Below are 21086 nucleotides of genomic sequence, written 5' to 3'. Positions count from 1 at the left end.
AGAGGATTTGGGCTACAAAGTTGATTGGTTTGACATTGATCCCACCAGGGACATCTCCTTTGTTCTAGGACTTCCTGAAGCTTTGAGGTATAAGTGGGAACCAACGTGATTGAATTCAGCCAAAACTCTCTAGTGGCTTTGGCATCTACTACATTTCCCACTGCTATCTCTGGGTGTGGGTGGGTCTGGGTCTGGGTCTCTGACTTTCACTTAGGAGCTTTGTTGTTTGTTTTCCCTTCCAGATAAGTGAGAAGGCTTCTCAGGAGAGAGATCGAGGGGGCTGTGGTGTGGTAGGGAGTGGCGGAGGCTGTAGCAGTGTTGGGGGAACCAGCGGGAGTGAGAGGAGTGTAGACCGGCCTCGAACCTCTCCCTCTCAGCGCCTGATGTCTACACATCACCACCACCACCACTTAGGGTACTCACTCCTCCCTGCACAGTATAACCTGCCCTATGCAGCAGGTGAGCCTCAGCACCCCCCACTTCCCCTTTTTATATATACTACTAAAATCACAGCCCACCGGAGGGGCCTTGCCAGCAAGGTCACTTTCCCTAGACAAGAAGTGAGCTCATCCACATGAGTTTTCATCTCTATTACTGGTAGCCTATGTGTGACCTTCTGTAAGGTATGTCATCTTTCAACCTTCTTTTCCCCAAAATGTAAAAGGAGAACATTTAATGAGATGATATCTCGGCTTTTTTCAAAGATAAATGGGGGGCATTTGCTTCTCTCCTGAAGCTCTTGGAAGTTAGGCCCAAACTCCCAAAGAACAGGGCCTTCCTTTTTAAACGAGATAAACAGACTCCCTGACTGGTGAGCCTCATTTCCATCAACCACCACAGCTGGTGCAAGAGATATCATAGGGCCCTGCAACGGGAAGGGAGGGAGGAGTTAACAGTCCTTAGGAAGATTACTCTGTGACATACCCTCCTTCTCCTCCTCCAGGTCTTTCTTCTACAGCCATTGTTGCCAGCCAGCAAGGCTCAACTCCCTCACTCTACCCACCCCCCCGGAGGTGAGAATGGTAGGTACTCCTTTGGGGGGGAGGGGTAAGGCTGGAAAGTGAACTAGATCCATTTAGTCCTTCACAATCTGTGAGAATAGAAAAGCTAGTTTGTATACAATTAAGCCTTGACTAAGTCATTCACTCCTGGGGGAGAAAACAGCTAGAAGTTTGTATGTGTAGGAGTAGAGTGTTGGATTTGAAATCAGAGGGTCTGGATTCAAATCCTCACTTTGTATCCATATAATCCTAGATAAATCACAGTTCCTCTGGGTTATTTTCCTCATCTGCAAAATGAGGGGGTTAATTCTCAGCTCCCTTCCAGATTTTATTTATATATATATATATGTCTAAGACTTAAGGATAATTTGTCTGAATAAATGGGAGAAGTCTTAGAACAGAAACCTTCAGTAAGTCCTTCCCCTGACCCCTGGAATCACCTCAAGAAACCTAAAACACCAACAAAGAACACTTCCCAACTGAGTTTTTTTTTCCCTGGGACGCCACCTTGTGGCCTTTGAGCTGGCCAGACTGAACACCGCTGAACATCCGTGTCTCCTCTGGCAGGACTTGAAGCTCTGGGATAATGCGGGCTCCGAGGCCGGTGACCCGAGGAGGTGCTGGAGGTGCCATTAGACATCAGTTGAATGGTGTTGATCATCCTGTTTGCCATTCTCATCGAGACTGGAGGCAGATCCTTGGCAATCTCCTCTCTACCAGACCCCTGGACTCCCCATCCCTCCCTCCTCCTCAGGAGCTGGAGAGCTGGTACTTAGCAAAAGTATTTATTCTCTTGGCCACAGTGACTGTTGTGGTCCCAGTAGGGGTAAAGGCATTGATTGTAATCTGGGGGCATTGCTTCAGGCCCAGGGAAGTCACTGCTCCATTTCCTGAGCTCCTTCTCCAACCAAGAGACCCCATCAAGGTCACCCTCAGGGGACGCAACCCAGACGCCAGGTGGGATCTGAAGAAAGCGCGGCAATCACACCCCCATCTCCACCACCACCAGACCCTTCATCTCCCCAGAAGCTGGGGCTCCAGGGCCTGGAAGCAAGCAGAGGAATTAGAATCTCAGGAAAGAAATTTTAGGGCTGTTTTCTCTGTGATTGTGAAAACAAAGTCATCAGAAATGAAGATCCCTTCTCCCCCTTCCCTATGCACATATGTGTGTGCCTGTACTCAGAGCCCACCCTGTACAGGAACCCCCCCAAGCCCCCCCACCCAGAGGACCCAAGAGGGAGGCTTCTCTATTTTGAGGTTTCTATACCCTTAACCCCAGCACCAGCACAGAGCCCACCTACTGGATCCCCCTGGGAGAGCTGGGAACTGGAATTGGAGTACCAACAGGGCCTATAAAATGGAGCCTTCTCCCCACATCCTCCCTAGGTCCTGCTGTTTGTCTCCCAAGTCCTTTTCCTTTTGACTTTGAAGCCTTTCCTTTCTTCTCTACCCTCCTTCGTTTCCTCTCTTCAGGGGGTCCCTCTCCAGCCTCTTCTTTCCCTCCCACTCTTGAGACTCAGGCAGAGAAAAATACCACCTAGTTCTGATGTGGGAAACCTGGGGTCATTCGGGGGCTAGAAACTCTGAACCCTGCCTTTTCTTTGTAGGGTAGTGCTAGGGAGGTGGCCCCTGGAGAACTCAGCAGATCTTGGAGACGCTGTCCATGGTCAGCCATTTGTGTATCCTCCTTATTTAGGGCCATGCATACATGCAGCCCTCGTCTCTTTCTGAACATGTGTACTTGATTTTATAGAACTCTCTAACCTCCATGTGTGCCAATAGAAGCTGTGTTTATATGTAACACACATCTTATTTATAGGGGTTGCCGGCTAGGGGAGGTTTGTTGGACTGGTAGGCCCTTAAGAAGAGAGGTTTCAAAGATCTGAGATTCTCCCCTTCCCCATTTGATGGGGAACTCAAGCCAGCATCGAGCCTGTTGCCTTGCCCCTGGAAGATGTGGGCCTCAGAGGGCAGGGTAGCAGTGCTCAGAGGACCTCTATGAATCCAGAGATCAGCCTCTTGAGTTCAACCCCTAGGTTCTTTGAGGGGACTTTGGGGTTATTTCTTCTTTCTCCCTTCCCCTTGGACCTCTGGGAGAGAGGCCAGGCCAGGCTGGATAGAAGAAAGCTTTTTGTGTCCAGAAGGAAGCAGTTGAGTAATAGGAACCTGGCTTCAACTCATAGGGTAGCAAGGTTGTTGGGGCAAGCACAATACCTGGCTGAGGTGGTTTTCTAAGAATTGTGGGGATCCCTGGAGGTAGAAAAGATGGGACAGTCAACCTACAGGGCTTTCCTCTTTGAGGATCCACGCCTCTCTCTTTGCCCTGGTTGGGTACGAAGCCTTCTTCTGCAAAGCTGCTGTTTTCAGACCTCATTGCAGGCCATCAAGCAGTTACCCCCTTCCCCTAATTATTCTCCCTCCTTTATACTGCTCCCAATAGGCTGTGCTTGGAGCAGTGACTTCCCTTTGAGGAGGCTACTGGACTTGGGTCCAAGTCCCCTCCCCTGAGACCAGCCACCACTCAAGAGCTCATTCTGGGGCCTAGTCTGCATTGTAACTTCCCAGGCTGCTGTGGGGCTGAGCCAGTGGCCCATCTCACTGTTCCTGTTTGTTTTTAAATATTGTTGTGTGTTTTGTATCTGTGGCGCCGGCCTGCGGCGTGCTCTGTACATACTGTAAAGAGGAATTGTTTGGAAATTGTTTGGGGTAGTTTTCTTTCCCATTGGGCGGGCATGGATGGCCCCAAACTCTTGCTCCATCTGTCTCTCTCTGTAACATAGAGACGAGATAGCTGGTGGGACAGGATGGGCTCGGGGTTCTTCAGAAGGGAACAGCTTTTTCTCTTTTCTTTATTCTTCAACTAATGTTTGGCTCTTTGATCCCTATATCCAAGACCTTCCCCCAGCATCAGGGAGGAAGGGCTCACAAGAGAAGATGGCAGCAAAAGCAACCTGCTTCTTCCCATTCCCAGACCCCTGGCCCTTTGCCAGGCCCAAGCTTCTCTCCCTAGCCTGCCAATCACACTGTGATAGCAGGTACAAGGCTGCTAACTTGGAGATGGAGTTGAAGAAAAATATTAAGTGGAGGATTTGCACTCCTACCTCAGGCCTCAGGACTTCCAGGCACAATTGGGACCATTGAGGGAACCAGACCATTCTTAAGATTTGAGAGACTAGAGTGAGAGAATTCCACTTTGGGGGGAACCTGGGGCGGGGGGAGAGGCTTGCTGCCAGGAGCTCAGGCCAGAGCAAGCCAAGTTCTTTACACAGAACTGCAAAGAACTGTTTATCAGAGCTCCCCTCTGAAAGAAGGCTTGAAAGCTTTGAGAAGCTGTGAAGAAAGGGGGAAAGGTTTTAACAAGGCCTGAAGCCCATCCCTAGCCAGCTAGCAAGCTGAGGGCAGCACTGATTCCCATGTGGAATGAATAGGGCTATAATTTGAGGTTCGTCTCTTTCTTTCTTCTTATCCTTATGTCCCAGCTCTGCAACACACCTAGTTAGTACCAAGATAAAAGTAACATACAAAGGGAGTGTGAGAATGCACCAGAGAGTCTAGGCCTCTTCTCCCACTCCCATGATAAAGTGAGGGAGGCCACTGGGGAGCTTGCAGAGGGAATTGAGGCCATATCCTGCAAGCTCTGAGAAGGGAATACTCCATGTCAACTGCTGCACTGCCCTCTCCAGCCCTAGGCCCCACGAGCTGCTCTAAAGCCTCTCAGAGTTTGACTTGACTAGGCAATGAGCAAGACCCCCTCCCCCCCCCAACAGGGCTTACCTTGCTATTTGTGGTGGCACTGGGGGAACCAGAGACCTTCTGCTAAGCCTGTAGCCAGGGGGCTCTCCCAGGATGAACCCCCCCCCCCCCCCCCCTCAGGCCCCTTTACTCAACTCCTTTCCCCAGCCCTGCTCCTTGCCCTGGTACTCGACCCTTTGGGAACAGGTTGGGCCTGGCAAGGAGGGGGCAGTGTTGCTGTTTATAGCTTGTTCCATTGGAGTTGCTCTGTTGGGTTTGATTTCAGTCTTCCTGATTCTTCCCTTCTGTAAAGTGTACATTACCAAGTTCCTTGTTTTTTATATATATATAAATATATATATATATATACAAACTGTACTCTTTTTGCCTTTGTACATTCAGGCAAGAAGAGAAAATAAATCTTTTTAAGAGACAATCACAAACCTGTGAGGGCTGCTGGTTATTTCTCCCAAGTGTGTGCCACAGAGCTGCACTCAGCTACTAGTAGTGTTCCCCAGACCACGTCACCACATATACACTTCTATGTTTGGGTGGGTTGGTGCTGATGCTTACCTTTTCCTACCCCCAAATTTTCTCTGACCTTCACAACCTCTTCTTTTTTTAATTTGTAGACCCCAATTCCCAAGGTGCTGTGAGGCATTTGAGTATTTGGGTACATCCCGACTCTAAGGTTGTGACAATAGAGATGGGTTTAGGCTAGAGCTGGTGGCATGGCTGGCCTAGAGCTACAGTTTGGTCTATACAAACCTATCCAAAATTTAGGCTTCTGAACTTTGGGGGATTGAAGAAGGAACTCTGTCTACTGACACTTCCTCAATCCAGATAGCACCAGATAGGGTGACTGTGTGAACACTGCAGCCCAAATTACAACTTCCCTGCTTATAGAAGTCTCAGAACAGTGTCTCAGGTATACCATGAACACAAGAAGGTTGGGAATAGTCAACTCTTAAAGCCACCGATGGGGCAGTGGCCCACTCTCAAGTGAGCTTTCTAAAACCTTGGAGTTTTACCTCTCTCGGCTTTCTATTTAGCTTTCTCCCTTGCCCCCCAGTTGACCATGATGAGAGAACTGAAGTTAATTTTTTAAAATATCAAATAAAAGTTTTATGACCCTGTTATGATTTTAAAATCCTGCGAGTTTTGTGTCATCTTCCTCCAGGGAGGGGGAAAAAAAATCTCAAAAGTTGCTTATTTAAAAGTGTGGCTCTTGGTTGTTTCTTTTTTTGGAGTCAGTGGCCCTCACAGGGGGAAAAAACAAAAGTTCCCCATTCTTGCCTCAAAAGGATTGCCTTACCTAGTGTACAAAGTTCCAAATATAGGCCTGACTCTGAGGAGCCACCAGGAGAGGGCAGCAGACTTCTGAGAATAACCTGGGAACCCTCCTCTCCCCCCCGCCACTTCTGCCTCTGCCTGGGCAAGGAGTGGACCCAGGATTTGGTCCCTGCTACAACCCCTTGCCTATCCCTCTTCTTGTTACTGACTTCTCCCTTCCCCTAGCTCCATTTTCCTTATTCCTGCATTATAGCCTCTTTCCTTTCTCCTGTCCTTGGTCTTGGCAACATTCAACTCTCTTCCTCCTTAGGCTCTTGGGAGTGCCCACCCTTTAGCCACTGCCCTCGGGGTTCTTTGGGTGAATTTGCTCATTCCAAGCAGCTCTGGGGCTTCAAGGCCACTCCTGCTCTGGCAGTGTACTTCTGGGCAGCTATTGTTGCCATTTCCAGATAATGAGCATCAGGCCCAAAAAACAGGTTAGATGAGAATGGAGAAATATCAGGTGAGGCGGCCATTATCAAAGCCAAGTGTATCAGTTGCAAGCGAGGCCTCATAGATTCCTAACAAGTTCCAGGAGATGAGGGAGAATGTTCATCCTGTTCTTGGGAATACTGTGGGGAAAACCAGGAATCCCAGGAGATGGAAAAAAAGGGGAGATAAGGAGGCCTACTTTGTGACCATTTGGAGCCGCTCCCCCCACCCCCTTGCTTTTTTTTAAGCTCTCTAGCTGTAATGGGTGTTGCTTAAAAGCTAATGCTTAAGTTAGGCAGTAATCCCCACAGGCCTAGCAAGCCAGGTGTTGCGAGCCATTTCCCACAGGGTCACATCAAGTTGTGCCGGAGCTGCAGTGTGTACATGGGTCTCTCCAGAGTGTCACTAGGAATCTGTTCTAGACCCTTCGTCCCTGGGGCCTGGCAAGCAGAAATGGGACCCCAGAGACCCCAGGCTGTAAGGACAGGTGGCCAGCCCTTGCAGAACTGTTACTGTTTTGTGCACTTCTCCTCCCACCCGGAGAGAGGCTCTTCATTGTTTCAAAGAGCCACCATCAGTAACAGGTCACACTGGCAGGGGAAAGAGGGACAAAGCAAACACAACTTTAAACCAGTTTATTGACACAGTAACACAACACACTCTTGCCAACCCCCCTCCCCAAAAGGACCAACCCAGTTCACTAGCTTGGATGGGTCAGACAGCTCCCGGCTTGCTGGCTCCCTCCCTCCCCTCTTCCTCATGAACAAGCTATTCAGTGAAAACCAGGATGCAGGCCACTTCTCTGCCGCTTGCACCCTTCTTCCTGCCCTCCTGGGGGATGGGGGGAGGGGCAGAGAAGTCCATCACTTCATCCCAAGTATCACCCAGCCCCGACTCCCAAGCCTCGAGTTGCTTTCTTAGCTCTCTAAGCCTAGGAAGGAAACCCCTGGGGCTGGCAGAAGAACTGAGCCGAGGAGCCTGAGCCCTAAAGAAAAGTCCACGTGGCAGGAGGGAACTCGAATGCCCCTTTATTGAATGCAGTGCTAACACTGAACAGACTAAGCCAGGAGGGCACTAAGCTGTAAAGAAGGGCCAAACCATACACTGGTGTTGCTTACTCCAAGACAAAATGTATATACCTATGGAGAGGGGGGCTGTAATGAAGTGTCCAAAAAAAAAAAAAAAAAAAAAAGCTACATCTCAAGGGATATATCGGGAGGCCACCCCCAAGGGGCCCCCAAAGTGATGGGCTAAGAGCAAAGAAAAAGATACACGAATCTTTAAAACAAGAAAGACCAAAGCAGGGGAACTAGATAGAGCCTTACAGTGATGCCCACCAGCCAGCCCTCCATGTGGCTCGCCCCTGTGCCTGGACAGCCCCTTGCTACGTGCAGTAGGCAATGCTCTCCCCTAGGCTGGGGCACACCACACAACGCAGTTTAAAAAGCTTCTAATGCCAGTTCATAAACATCTTCATTTACTATTGGTGATTACATGTGGATAATATGTTTATACTGTTCTTTATGGAAAACACATTTCAACGAGTCAACTCCGAGAACACAATTAGGAGACCCTCACCCTGAGCCCTACAGCGTCCTTCCCCTGGCAGCAGCGTGGAGCCCCCTCCACCCCAGGGCTGCCTAACCTCCCCATGTCCCCTGCTGTGGCTCCTGGTCCAAGTGGCCTCCTCCATTGCATCTAGTCCTCGTCAGATGAGTTCTGGTCCAGGGGGTAAACCATGAACATCACGTCTGGCCTCGAGGGGACACAAGGATGGCCTGGACGCACAATCTCAAAGCCCAGAAAGCTGAAGGTCTTCAAAAGTGGAGCTGCAGGAATGGAGCAAGGAGGGCCCCAGTGAGGGATAGAGAATGGGAGCCTTCCCACGCACCCCACCCTACCCCCACCCCCGATCCATTCCAAAGGAAGACTGGGAAAAAAAATGTACAGAACACAGCAGTACTCATCATGGCTTCCCACTATGGCACACTCGGATCCCCAGGTCTTTTTCACTATGGTTTCTAGGGCTGCCCAAGAACAACCAGAACCATGACCTGGCTAGCACCTGCTCGGACCCCCCTTTCCCTGCTACACCCCACTGGGAAACTAGGTCTTTGGGACCACTCACCTCTGTCCTCCCGGCCCTTCCTGAAGCAGATGAAGACATAGTTCACTTTCATCTTCTCTTCAGCAAACTCCAGCAGTGCTAACAATCTGCAGGGGAAGATGCCCACAGGGTACTAGTCTTGGCCAAAGGCACCTGTCTCCTAGCACCCGCTAAGGCCTTTCCTGATAAGCTCTGGAGGGTCTAGACTTGAAGGGCTACTGTTTTAAGGCCCCCGGGGATTCTCACTTGGGAAGCTTACCTTCAACTTATGTTGCACAGTAGTAAGAATAAAGTGCTGGATGGGAGTCAGGAAGGGAGGCCCAGGTTCAAATCCCACCTCTGAAGACATTCATGAATGATATGAATGAGCCTCAGTTTTCTCATCTTTAAAATAGGAATAGTAACCTACCTCACAGTTGTTGTGAGGCTCAACTGAAATTAAGACTAGTAAGTGCTTTGGAGACTTGAAAGCACTAGATGTCAGCTGCTAGTTATAAGCAAAGACTTGATTGAATCTTTGTTGATAAAGAGTCCTTCATTTTGAAGTAAAATTGGCACCTCTGGAGATGGAGTTCAACAGACATAGCTTGAGCCTCTTGAGAGGATGATCTCAGGCCACCAGGACCCCTGCAAAGGCCTTTCTTAAAGAAGCAAGGACTGTGCAGAAAAGCTATTTCCTAGATTGTCATGAACAACTTGGACATTGCAGGAAATTGTAACTACCCTAGCTCCCTCCAGGCCCCTGGATCTTTCTGAGCAATGCCGCTAACTTATCAACATCACTGGACAGCTCACTAGGGGATTTGGTTAATGTGGTAAGAACCTCCTTTATAACCTGCAACAAGGCCTATGTTTCTGACTAGACAATCTATTCTGAAATAACACAGACAGCAAAGGTTTGGGAAGCCCAATAGGGGAGGAAGAGAGCTAACCGCAGACACTCAGGCTTCCCTTGGACAGCAAATGCCCACCTAATCCACAGCATCACTTCCAAGGAGCAGCAGGAGAGCCACTCGCTCCTTACCCTTCTTTGCTCCCATCAGCTAATAACCCATCTGGGATTTCCACAAACAGGCTCTGGCTGGACAGGACTGCATCCCAGGAAGAGACCTTCACCTCAGTGACCTCATACTGGAAGTGGACAACGTGAGGCTTCCCATCGTGCACTGGGAGGTCCTGGGTCACAGTGAGCTTCTCGTCCTAGTAGGAATATGAGGAAAGAAGATAAGGGTAGTCAGCATCTCAGGGACACGGCATCCCTCCCTCTACCTTCTACAGGAAATATTTACAGGGAAGTCATCTTTATTTATTCTTAAAGATTAAAACAAACAGCTGAAAGGTTAGTTTAAAAGAACTATACACAATCCAAATTAAGATGTTGTTCAGTCATTCAGTCCAGCCATCTGCTTCGCACTGGAGAGGAAGCTAGAAACCTTTGAGGGAGCCTCCGTAGCAGGAAAATGGGGCTGGAGTAGGTCTGGGGCACCACAGATCAGTAATATTGTGCTGCCTTGATTGGTCCTCTTGCACAGTGTTCTCAAGACTCCTGATCTGAGGTTCACAGGATACTGGGGCCTCGGATCCATCAGACTGCTAAAGAGATGATCTTATGATAAAGCTCTTCCAAGGGTTCTTAAGAACCATGCTATCACCTAGGCTGCCCCAGATGAGCATACCTTTCAATCTTCTAATCCCAGGCTCAGAAAGTAGCCAAATAAAGCCCCAGGCTTCAATCAGTGATATATGAAACTCAAAGATGGGAGGATACCAAAGTAGGTTAGGTATCTAAGCCCAGGAAATTAAAAGGGCCATGAAGTACAGATGCCACTATCAATCAGCTCCTCACTTCACAATGGAAACATCAAAATGCCAAGGAAAACTAGAAGGTTCCCCTAGATTTGTTTCAGTATTGGTTGGCCTGTAGTCCATTTGGCTTATCGAGGGCCTTATACAGCCTTTCTGATTGCTAATGCAGCCTTAGATTTTTGTTAGGAAAAGCAGGTGGGTATGTTCCTAGAAGGAATCACACCCATACTTCACCAACTCTGTGATATTCAATTTCTAAAGTGTGGCTAATAAACACTGGAAAGATGGCATTGAGCAATAGGCTTCTTACTGAGCACAGCAGATATAGGATTTGAAGGTGAACAAGGCTGGAAAAAGCCTTTAAAGAGAGCCCAGTTAATAGCCTTTTAAAGAACTTACCACTGGGCTGTCCCAACATAAAGCCTCCCTAGCCTGAGGATCAATATTCCTACCTCCTCTATGATAGCCAACATATTCAACCTGGCTCCCAGCTATCACGAGAGGGTTAACATCTTCCTTGCCTTTCTCAAGTTCTGGTTCTTTTAGTCTTTCATTCAGAGACTATCCCAAGGGTTCTGCTCAAAGATTAGCAGTCCTCACTCTCCTCCCCAAACCAGAGAAGAAAGCTCAGTCACTCAAAATTGAGTTGTAGGGAATGTAAAAAAACAAACTTGGTAGATGTGGTTCCAGCCCTCCAAAGAATTTATAATCTTGTTGACACCATAACAAGAGCACAGCAGAGTGTAAAGTGGCCCTCCCAACTCATTTCCCATGGACTCCCTTACCTTATATATTAGAGCTGAGAGAGAAGGATCCCTGCCGCCCCCTCGCCCACCGGGGATCTTCGACAGTGGGTGAGGGGCATCAGGAGCACCACAGAGGCCCTGGAACAATGTGCCTGCAGCACTGAAGCTGGGGACAATTACTCAAAGGTAAAATATTACTGTAAGAGAAAAAACGTGGAGAGAAATAAGGTTAGCTCGAAGATTAATTTGACACCCTGACCTATTATTCAGCCCCTGAAAATAATGCTCTCATACTTAAAACTTTAAGTCAAACTTTGCCATTGCTAAGTCTTCATTGCTTCACCTCTGAATGCCAGACCTACTTCCGTTTTCTCTGGGGGGCGTAGACTTGAGGAAGGCAACCTTCCTGTGGAGAAGAAGGGAGGCCCCAGGAAAGCCTGGAACACAGCCAAGGGAGGCTGGCTGGAGATGCCTGACCAGAAGAGTTCACATCTCCGATAAACAAACATCTACAAATAGATTTCTCAAATGGGCAGCCAGCTTTCAAGAGGAACTCGATCTTAGATTTTGCATGGCAGAGACAGAACTGAAGAAGGCAGGCCCAACATGCCTGAGAAAGAAGGGACTATAATCCCCCCACCTGCCAAGTGTTATTACCCAACATAGACCACAAACACTATTAGTCAGCTCCCAGCTGGAGTTGAGAGGAATATGGGATCATGAGAGAAAACATGAACAGAAGCCATATCCCCAAGTTTCCAGCCTCCTCATCCAAAGCGAGAGAAACATGAGGTAAGAAAAAGGAGAAATCTCTTGCCCCACCCCACCCCCCCAATCATTCAGAAGACCAAAAGCCAAATCAAAACTAAGAGTTGGGCTGCTCTACCCGGTGCACTGGGCATGGTGCTTTGGGGCTTCCCCAGTGTTTTCCACAGGGCTCTGGATTTGCATGTTCTCCTCTACCAAATTCTAGGTGAAAAGTTGGTAACAACAGTGGAATGAAGGATGGCTATGGTGGTACTGTGGGGGATGGGTAAGTAGAGGATACAGTATAATAAAGCTCAAGATGAAGAACATATACAGACAAATGGTTAGTTTAAAAGAAAGTTCAATCTAATGAAAACTTTGGAAACTTGAGATCAGGAGAGCTGGGTTCAAATCCTGGCTCCATAATTTACAAGCTGAGTGACCCATGGTTGGTACCAAGTTTCAATTTCCCCCTTCTTGGAACAAGGTATCAATAAAGACACTACCTACCTCACAGGGTTATTGTGATGAAGTGGCTGCATAAGCATAAATCCCAAATTTAATGGGAATTAAGGGTGGCTAAATAGGAAGGAAGGAATACTCTAGGCTGCCAGTTTACAGGCTTATCAAAGACAGAAAAGGACTGGAAGATCCTGTCTTCAACTTTTATGAAACACTCCCCCACTCTCGGGCTACCAGTATCTCTTAATGGCATGAAGAGGATAGTCTAAACCAGTGATGGTGAACCTTTTAAAGTGCTGCCCTGGGCGTGCCCCCCCCCCTTCCCTTTCCCCTTCCTCCACACAGGAAAGGAAGTGCTCCCATTGGGCTGCTGGGCAGGTGAAGTGAGGAAAGTCCTCAAGTGTAGAGAGGGGGAGGGGAGTGGTCCCAGCACTCTGCTCCCCTCCAGCTCTGCTGCTTGTGAGCCGCTGGCAGAGGGTTGGGGTGTGTGGAAAAAATGTCAGGTGTGGTGAAGAGGGGGAGGGGAGCAGCTCTGCACAAGGCCCTCTGCATGCCATCTTCAGCACCGCGTGCCATAGGTTCGCCATCACTGGTCAAGACTGGGTGAAATGGGCCCAGAAATCAGCCAGGCTGCCTTCTTCACAGCCAGTTGTTTGACTCCTGTAGCCAGCAGCTTCCCTCAAAGACAGTGCTCCAGCCTTCTGGCCCAGGCACTTCTTAAGAGGTCAGCCAAGTTTCTCCTATATCTGCCTCCTGACCATAGGTCTGTCTGTACTCCTGTATGCCTGACACCCACCTTCCTAAATACAGGAACCTCTGGGGGAAACACTATAGCATGAAAATGATAACCAATTCATGGGAAGAGGGGCAGAGCTTCTCACAGTGCTTTCTGCTTCACTTGAAACCACATGATACAATCAGGGTTTTGGCATTAGCTCCAAGCTCTGGAAATGGCTCCTTAGTCCCCAACTACAAGTTTGGTGGAACCCCCAAAAAGCGGGCTTTATGTCATGTTGTCACTACTAGCCAGGCCATGTCCCAACTCAAATCTGAGGAAATAGAGGACCAAATCCTTTTAAACTCTTCAATGATGCAGCCTGACACAGGAGGTCCAAGCTGTCAAGAATTCCAATTGGAGGGCAGAAGTACATTGGGGAAATTTAATTGGGAAAGGTATTGTGCTGACAGAGATCAGTGAACAAAAGGCAATTTGCAACATCAACCACTCTCCAGGAAATCATCCTCCATTTAGGCCAAACCCCAACCCTTAATACAACCTCACTGGCCCAGGGCCAAAAAGGGCTTGGCAAAACACTTTGCTACAGACTGTTCTCAGGAACATGGCTATTTTCTCTTGGGGGTCAGTAGAATATTGTAATTCCTTCCAGGCAGAGCCACTGTGTTAAGGGATAAAATAAATTTCCTGCCTTGGCAGGAAAAGATGAGGCAGTCTAGTGCAATGGGCCCAATGCTGGATTTGGCGTCAGGAGCTGGGCCACTTAACTACTAACCTGGATGGCTCCGATTTCCCCATAAAATAAGTTGGACTAGATGATTTCTACAAACCCCTTACCTTTAAATAAACCTGTGGCCCAAGGTGTTTCCCCAAAGCAATGGATCCCTAACACTGTAGGAATCATTTGCCATTCTTATGGAACCACCTCTGATCTAAATGTTATTTAGTTCCACAGGAATGACGTGTAGAATGCAAGTGATGCTGGCAACCTGGATTAGGATCTCAGATATTAAGACAGAAAACTACTTTTTCAGAAGAGGCTCAGGATGATAGTGTTCTAGGAACAACTTAACAGTTGATTTTATGCTGGAAGATACCTAAGATCATAAAATCTCACTCCCTAACTTTACAGAAGAAGAAAAAGAGGTCCACAGAGGGAACATGAAACTTGTTTGGACCTCTACCTTCCAGAGAATTTTTCTCAAAAATGTTTGAGAAGGTAATCTTTATCAACAGCATTATAGCTTTTAACCTGGAATGGACACCAAAGGTCAACTAGTCCATTCCTCTCATTTCACAGATGAGTAAACTTGGACTAAAAGGATCATCCCATAGAGCCTGCCTATTTCCACTAAATGACAGAAATCCTTTCCTGAGCCATCTTGAATAGCCTAGGCCTCACCAACTCTCAAGCTCAGTCACAAGTTTGGTTCTCAGCCTTCAGAAGTTTTGATTGGCAAATGATGGTAACAATGGGATCAGTAGAAGAATGAACTTTCTTAGGTTCAGCAGTCCCTTTGAAAATGTAGCCTTTGATCTAGCACTAATATGTGAGGTGAAGAATTTAATTTTATGAATTCTTCTACTCTTCAAACAAACAGAAGTTTATATCATAATAACAAGTCATGTAGTTCACTTCTCTTACTGCAACTTGAAGATGGCTGAGAACTATCCTGGAGATTTTTCTTCCTCCCCCACTCTGCACAAGCTTCAGAGATCTCTCCAGAAAGCCAACCTGGAAAAAACCATTTCAGGCCCCCACACCAAAGTCTCTTCTAGTTTCCTAAAAGAATCAGCTATGGTTTCAAATAAACTACAAAATGAAGAATTCACAATAATTAAATCTCTTTCATTATATAATGTATCTGTGTTTTTGCCCCCACTGGTTGTGAACTGCTTCTCTTTCAAAAACAATTTTCATTTCTAAAATAGACTTGCATTGTAATTAAATTCGGTAGCAGAACAGAAATTTAAGGTCATGAAGCCACCCCACAATCCTTTTTTCTGCCATAATTAACTTTGGTGTTCCAAAGATGGTTGTGGTAAGAAATACCACCTAACCTAATCCCACCATAAACAGTAAATCCAATGTGGGCAAGAGGGACTTCTGTATCATATATTGTGATGCCTGAATACAGGAATACTGTTCTTCACAGAAGCCAAACCTGGTTAAATTTCATACACTGTTGAGTCCTGCTTCTAATTAGCCTGAAGTTCAGCCTTTTTCAATTCCCTTTTATATCTTGCTTGCTATACTGTGAGGGTTTTAATCTTTACCACAGAAAAGGTGATTTGAGAGGCTCAAATCATGAAGCAGAAAAGATCAGGGGGATTAAAAGGCCAAATTTATCAGCCTAAACTTAAATTTGGAAGGCATCATAAGAAAAAACAAAACAAAAAGCCTCTGGAAATGGGTGTAAGGAGACATCCAGAACTCAACAAGTGAACCTGGAAGGAAGTTGGGAGATGATGGCTCATTGGTTACCAGCCTTTTATTTTCCCAGTCACAGTTAGTTGGCTGTATCTTGAGAAATACTCCTTGGGACTGCTACTCTGACACCACATCCTGGCAGCTTTTATTCAGAGAGTGTCTGGACAGTCCTCTGAGAAACACAGGTTATGCTTTTTTGTATCTCGGCTACACAAACTGACCTTGTTTTATGCAACACATGCATTCCTGGGGAATGACATGTATAAATCGTATCTGTGCAATTCAAATTGTATTGTATTTCAAATGCTCTAAGAGTTTGCTATTAAAACACAGTCACACAGTGAATCACTTTTAATAAAGCAAAGAATCCTTTGTTGCCTGAAAGATCAACCCCTAAACTTATTTTGTTAGTATGGACTTTTATATTTTAGCCTTAAAAGGTGTACCGATACATAAGGCATACGCAGCTTTGCTGGTGTGATGTTGTTAAGATATGGAATTCATTCTAGAGCTAACTTCAATACAGCCATATCTCAAAAGTGTGCAATAATCAATTCCACATGCCCAATGATTTGTTCCTTATTGTCCCACCTTTGGAAAGTTATTGTCTTGGGTGAAGCAGTACCTATTCTTCTGAGGTTTCCATTACCTGCCACAGGAGGGTTCCCATGTCAAATGGGAAAAAGGAAATCATCTCCCTTCATGGTATTGTTCATTCTCCCACCAAAATCTCTTGGGTATGTGTCTCCAGCATAACAACCTTCCTGGGATCTACCACAGTGGCCTTCCCCCATGCTCCAAAGTTCCCTTTATTTAAGCTACTTTTACATTGAGACCAGGATTACCTCCTCTAATCACTGGTCCTGAGACAAGGATGAAGACAAACATATCTTAAGGTTCCATGGAGAGAGATGGAGAGTATGACTGCAGGCACCACAATTAAATTGCTTTTTGCCAATTTCCCTTGCAAATGAGAAAGGGTCCCTGGGCAGAAGCCAACCGTAAGTTATTTCACCAAAGCTACTCTGTTCCAAAGATGCCTGCATGCTAAGCACTGTTGTTGTAGGGAGAAAAATATGACATCACTCCCAGAATCCTAGCTCAAGAATAAAAAACCAGGGTTTAATTCTCTATGTGAAACGTATTTGTGGTGACAGCTAAAGATTCGTGTACATCACTACACCAGACCTTGCTCCTGAGGTTTATTTCTCTGATGGAATAAATGCTCCTTTTTCTGAAGCTGCCTATTAACCCATGTCTTTTTTGCAAATGCTGCCAAAGGATATCAGGTACTTAAGTAATTATGACCCCAACGAGGTACCTGATTTCACTTTTAAAAGATGTAGGCAGCCTGATCCTGTCTGACTCTGGTTTACTGTGACACAAGCAACACAAGCTCTTGGCTCCAACCTCCTCTCCCAGGTCCCTGGATGGAATTACTTCATTGTTTACATAGCACTGAAGGCCTAGAAAATTTTTTTAAGGGCAGTTATATTTCATACGAAGCCTTTTATCATTTTGTTGCTAAGAAAAAATTTTTACCTGGCCCATTCTTACCTAGTAACAATTCACACCCACCTACTCAACAATTTCTAGTCTATACCTTTCCCAAAAGACTTCAAAACTTTATGAACCATGGAACCAACCTTGAAGCAGCTTAAGAAGGTAGGAATTACTGTCATTTTTAAAAGAAGTACAAATGAATAATATCTACCCCACCCCCATCCCACTCCCCTTTATATATTACTGAGCAGCTCTCAGAAGCTAAATTTGGATTCGTTGGCAGAGTGGGAAATGCTATTAATAACTCACACAGTTTTCTGAAGTGCACCTCCAATTTGGGGGGCTTCTTGACAGTTCCAGGATTGAATCTCTTAAGGGGATGACCTTGAAGGCAGACACTAGAAGAGCAAAGTTCCTGCTTCCAGCAAGGTTGCAGTGCCAGGAAAAAAAAAAGAAAAAAAAAAAAGGAAAACTTCCCTTTTTTTTAGAAGGCAGAAATTCTATTTCCCAGGAAGCCATTCAGTGAAGATCTCTGTCAGAGGAACTGATTTGGCCCTTTAACTCCCTCCCCCCAAAGGCCACATAAAACAATTTAATAGGGTTCCCACAAGGGCATTCATTGTACAGGCAGAGAAACTTGGGACTTTTTATACCCGAATCACAATTTGTCTCTTTGTGAACCTACCCTGCATGATCAATGTAGCTGTCTTCTGAACCAAACTCACTCTACCTGATATCAAGTCCTTTACAATCCAGAGACTTAAATCCTAATGCAACAACAACCTTGCTCAAGTTTAAATTATATTCAAAAAGCACACAATAGGCACTTAATGTTTATTAAGATTGTATGCTATACCTGTCTCTCTTCCCCTGTAAGAACAAGAATTCTGACATTTCACAAGCACCAATCAGACAGAAAAGGAAAAGTCTTGTTTTCAAAACACAACACAGGCTGCCCTGCAACTTATTCCAGGAAACCTAACCTCCACCTCCTCCTCCTGGGGTTTTTCACAGGGGCCAGGCTAGCCAGAAATCCCATCCCTCCCCACCCCCAATGGGAGTTCAACTCCCAGCCAGTGCTCTCAGTGGATACCAAACACCAATAACAATGACCAGGAAAAATATCCGGCTCTTATCGGAATCCCTAGTTTGAACTCAGGATTCCTTTTAGAAAGGGGTGGTCCAGAAAACCTAAAGAAATATAGCTGTCATAACTCAGAGGAATGAGATGCCCTCTTCTCGCACACACCTAACTCCTAGAGTAGGCAGGGGAGCCCCATCTAAGCATAGGCTCTCATCTAGCCTCCTGCAAGCTCCTCCTCTTAGGAGCCCATCGGATCACAAACACCATCAGCACACAGCAGCAGTGAACACTGCCACTTAGAATCACCAATCTTTACAGCTGGAAGGGTCTTCAAAGATAATCTAGTCCTACCTCCTCTGACAGTTGTAGCAGCTGAATCCCATTAAAGGCAATTTGTCCAAGGTCACAAAAGTAATGACAGAACCAGGGCTTTCAGAACCCAGGTCAACTGAGCTTGAGACCTTAGAAAATCTGTGGTACCTCCTCATAGAATGTTTCCCAAGGCCTTTTTCTTCCTACAGGTCTCATCTTGGAAAAGCTCAGTCTTTTAATCAGTCTGGTGAGTTAGCTAAGGACCCAGAGAGGCCACCAAATCGCCCAGCCTCCACTAAGACACTGCCCTCAATCCTTAAAGGTTCTTCATACATGAAAACTGGGCTGCTAAATCCTAAATGGGACTTCAAAGTCTTGTAGGTTCCCCTACTAGCTTCCAACTCTGGAGAAGGAATATTTGACCTTTGGCATCTTTCACAGTGACACACCAACTCAGCCCTCCAGGGTCCTTCAGAGGTGTCCTGGGTCCTCAGTCTTGTAGGGTTCCCCTACTTCCTTCATCCCTAGAGGGAGCAAACTTTCCCCTTCACTTTTCACCTTTTGCTTCTCTCACACTAACATACCAATTCAGACTCTACCACATCCTTTAAAGGGGTGTCCCAGGTTCTTAAATGGCCATCAAGTTGACCCCTCTGAGAATATGGGTTGATAATGAAGAAATGAAAACCAAAGGGCAATGGATAAAGAGCTCAGGAAGAAGCTTAAGCCCAAAACAAAAAAAACAAAACAAAACAAAAAACTGGTATATAAGTAGAAGGAGGGGGCAGCTGATGGGACAAATTGGTCTCAAAACCAACCAGGAAATGAAGGCAAGCTGTTTCTTTAGGTGGCAAGGAAATGGGTGGTAGTGGGCTAGGCTGGGAGGCTTAATCAGGGAAAAGGTAGCTAAAAAATCTAAAGGTAGAAGAGATGCTTTCATATATATCACTGTGAAAAAAAACTAGAAGGAAGAAATAAAGAAGCTCTAAGAAAGAATGGAACCTTGAATATGTAGAAGACCTACTTCAAGTGAAACGACCTAAAAAAAATAGGAACAAAAGGCTGGAAGTGAGCAAAAGGTTTGAGACCAACTAAGCTATTTGGGGACTTGACTTTAAAATAGTAAGAAATGTAAAATATCGGTAGTGTGGACATGGGAAGGTTAGGACTAGTTTTGGTGGGGAAGAGTGCAAAGCTCCAGTTTGAGGAAGGGTATTAGGTAAATTATGGTTTGATTTAAATGAAAAAATTAAGTCCAATTTGGAAGGTGAGCTCAAGTGTAATATAAAGTGGCTTTGGGGCCCTGAATCAGTCTGAGGAAGAATAAGGCCCAGATGAAAGTTTTGAGGCCTATTCTAGAAGAAGACTGGGGAAATACAAGTTTAATTTTGGGAAAGTGCAAAGTTTAGGGGTGCAATGGGAATCCTTAAAGGGAGGAGATATGTCCATGGCTGGGTAGGACCCAAATCATCTGGTCTGTTGGAACTAATTTTAAGACTAAGGCTATAGGTACAGAGAATAGGAATCAGGGAGAAACAGGTGGGTAAATATTCAGCCTAATTTAGATAGAAGCTATAAGCCAGGCTTGGGGAAAGAATGGCACATGGCTTTAGAAAAATTTGGGTTGGTTTAGTGAGAAAACTAGGATCCAATTTCTAAAAGACAGAATGGGGGTGAGGCATAAAGGTTCAGTTGTTGGAGGACCTTATTTGAAGGAACCTAGTATTTGAGGAGAGGAGAACAGCAGGTAAAGTCCTGATCTGAAGGTAGGTATATAGCTGGGATTGCGTTTAAAGGAAAAGAGCTGTAGGTAGGGAGGTCATATGGAAGGGGAAGAGGTGGACAATGGAAATGAAAAAGCCCAGCACAAGAGGGTTGGCCTTAACTAGATAAGGCAACAGCTTGGGAGAAGGAATGGGGGAGAAAAACCAGGCCTAGTTCACTTGAAAGAATGAATGGATAAAATGGGATCCGATAGGTTAAGACCTAGGAATGGAAACTAGTTTAGAGAGGAGAGGGATAGGGTATGATAGAGGGAAGAAGAGAATCCAAGGGCAGAACCAACTTTGGGGGGGGGGGGTCGAGTTAAGGGAGGAGAAAAAGAGGCCTGAGGCCTGGTTAGGGAAAGGCCCGTTTGGTGTTTTCCGGCTGTGCGTGTGTTGGGGGGTTAGGGATGGGGACCTGTTAGAGGCAAGAAAGGGTAGAGCTGTGTAGTATTTGAAGGGAGGGATGGACTAATTGGGGGGGGGGACGCAGTTTGAGGAGAAGGGTAGAAATAAAGGAAGGTGATAGCTTTAGACTGGACAAGGGGAAGAGTGGGATCCCTTGGTGGGGGGATGGGGCCTAGTTTGGGGGGAGGGGAGAATGGGGCCCAATTTAATGGTTAGCAATAGACGGGATGTGCCTAGTTGAGAAGGATGATGCCCAATTGGGGAAGGGGTGAGATGAACCGGGTCCGAGGTGACTCATGGAGGAAAGAGCCGGGTTAGAGGCTTAGGAAGGAGAGATCCAGTTGGGGGAAGGGAAATGGATGGGGCCGATTGCAGGAGAAGGGGGGAGGAGTGAGGGGAAAGGAAGAGGGGGAGGGGGAGGGATGGGGCCTGGTCAGAAGGGGAGGGGATGGAAAGGGACGGGACCATTTGGGGGCTGCAAGGA

General features: G+C 46.4%; 2 protein-coding genes across 2 annotated transcripts in view; one reads left to right on the top strand and one right to left on the bottom strand.

Moving 5' to 3' along the window:
* ZNF609 (zinc finger protein 609) overlaps positions 1–5102 on the top strand; it is a 191657-nt gene extending 186555 nt beyond the window's left edge. Inside the window, exons 7-9 of the mRNA XM_044665349.1 lie at positions 243–459; positions 944–1022; positions 1569–5102. Of these exons, the coding sequence (XP_044521284.1) occupies positions 243–459; positions 944–1017 (291 nt within the window). The 3' untranslated portion in view covers positions 1018–1022; positions 1569–5102. The remainder of the gene's footprint in view (positions 1–242; positions 460–943; positions 1023–1568) is intronic.
* A 2015-nt stretch (positions 5103–7117) lies between these two features.
* Positions 7118–12107, bottom strand: OAZ2 (ornithine decarboxylase antizyme 2). Its single transcript, XM_044660123.1, is given in 6 exon segments — positions 7118–8326; positions 8626–8711; positions 9629–9804; positions 11196–11276; positions 11278–11353; positions 12043–12107. Coding segments are annotated over 6 exon segments (615 nt in total). The 3' UTR covers positions 7118–8195.
* Between the last annotated feature and the right edge of the window lie 8979 nt (positions 12108–21086).

This window comes from Gracilinanus agilis, chromosome 2, assembly GCF_016433145.1.
Source record: "Gracilinanus agilis isolate LMUSP501 chromosome 2, AgileGrace, whole genome shotgun sequence".
Taxonomy (NCBI): domain Eukaryota; kingdom Metazoa; phylum Chordata; class Mammalia; order Didelphimorphia; family Didelphidae; genus Gracilinanus; species Gracilinanus agilis.
The sequence above is the reverse complement of the archived record's forward strand: the minus strand, read 5'-3'. Positions and strand labels throughout refer to the sequence as shown.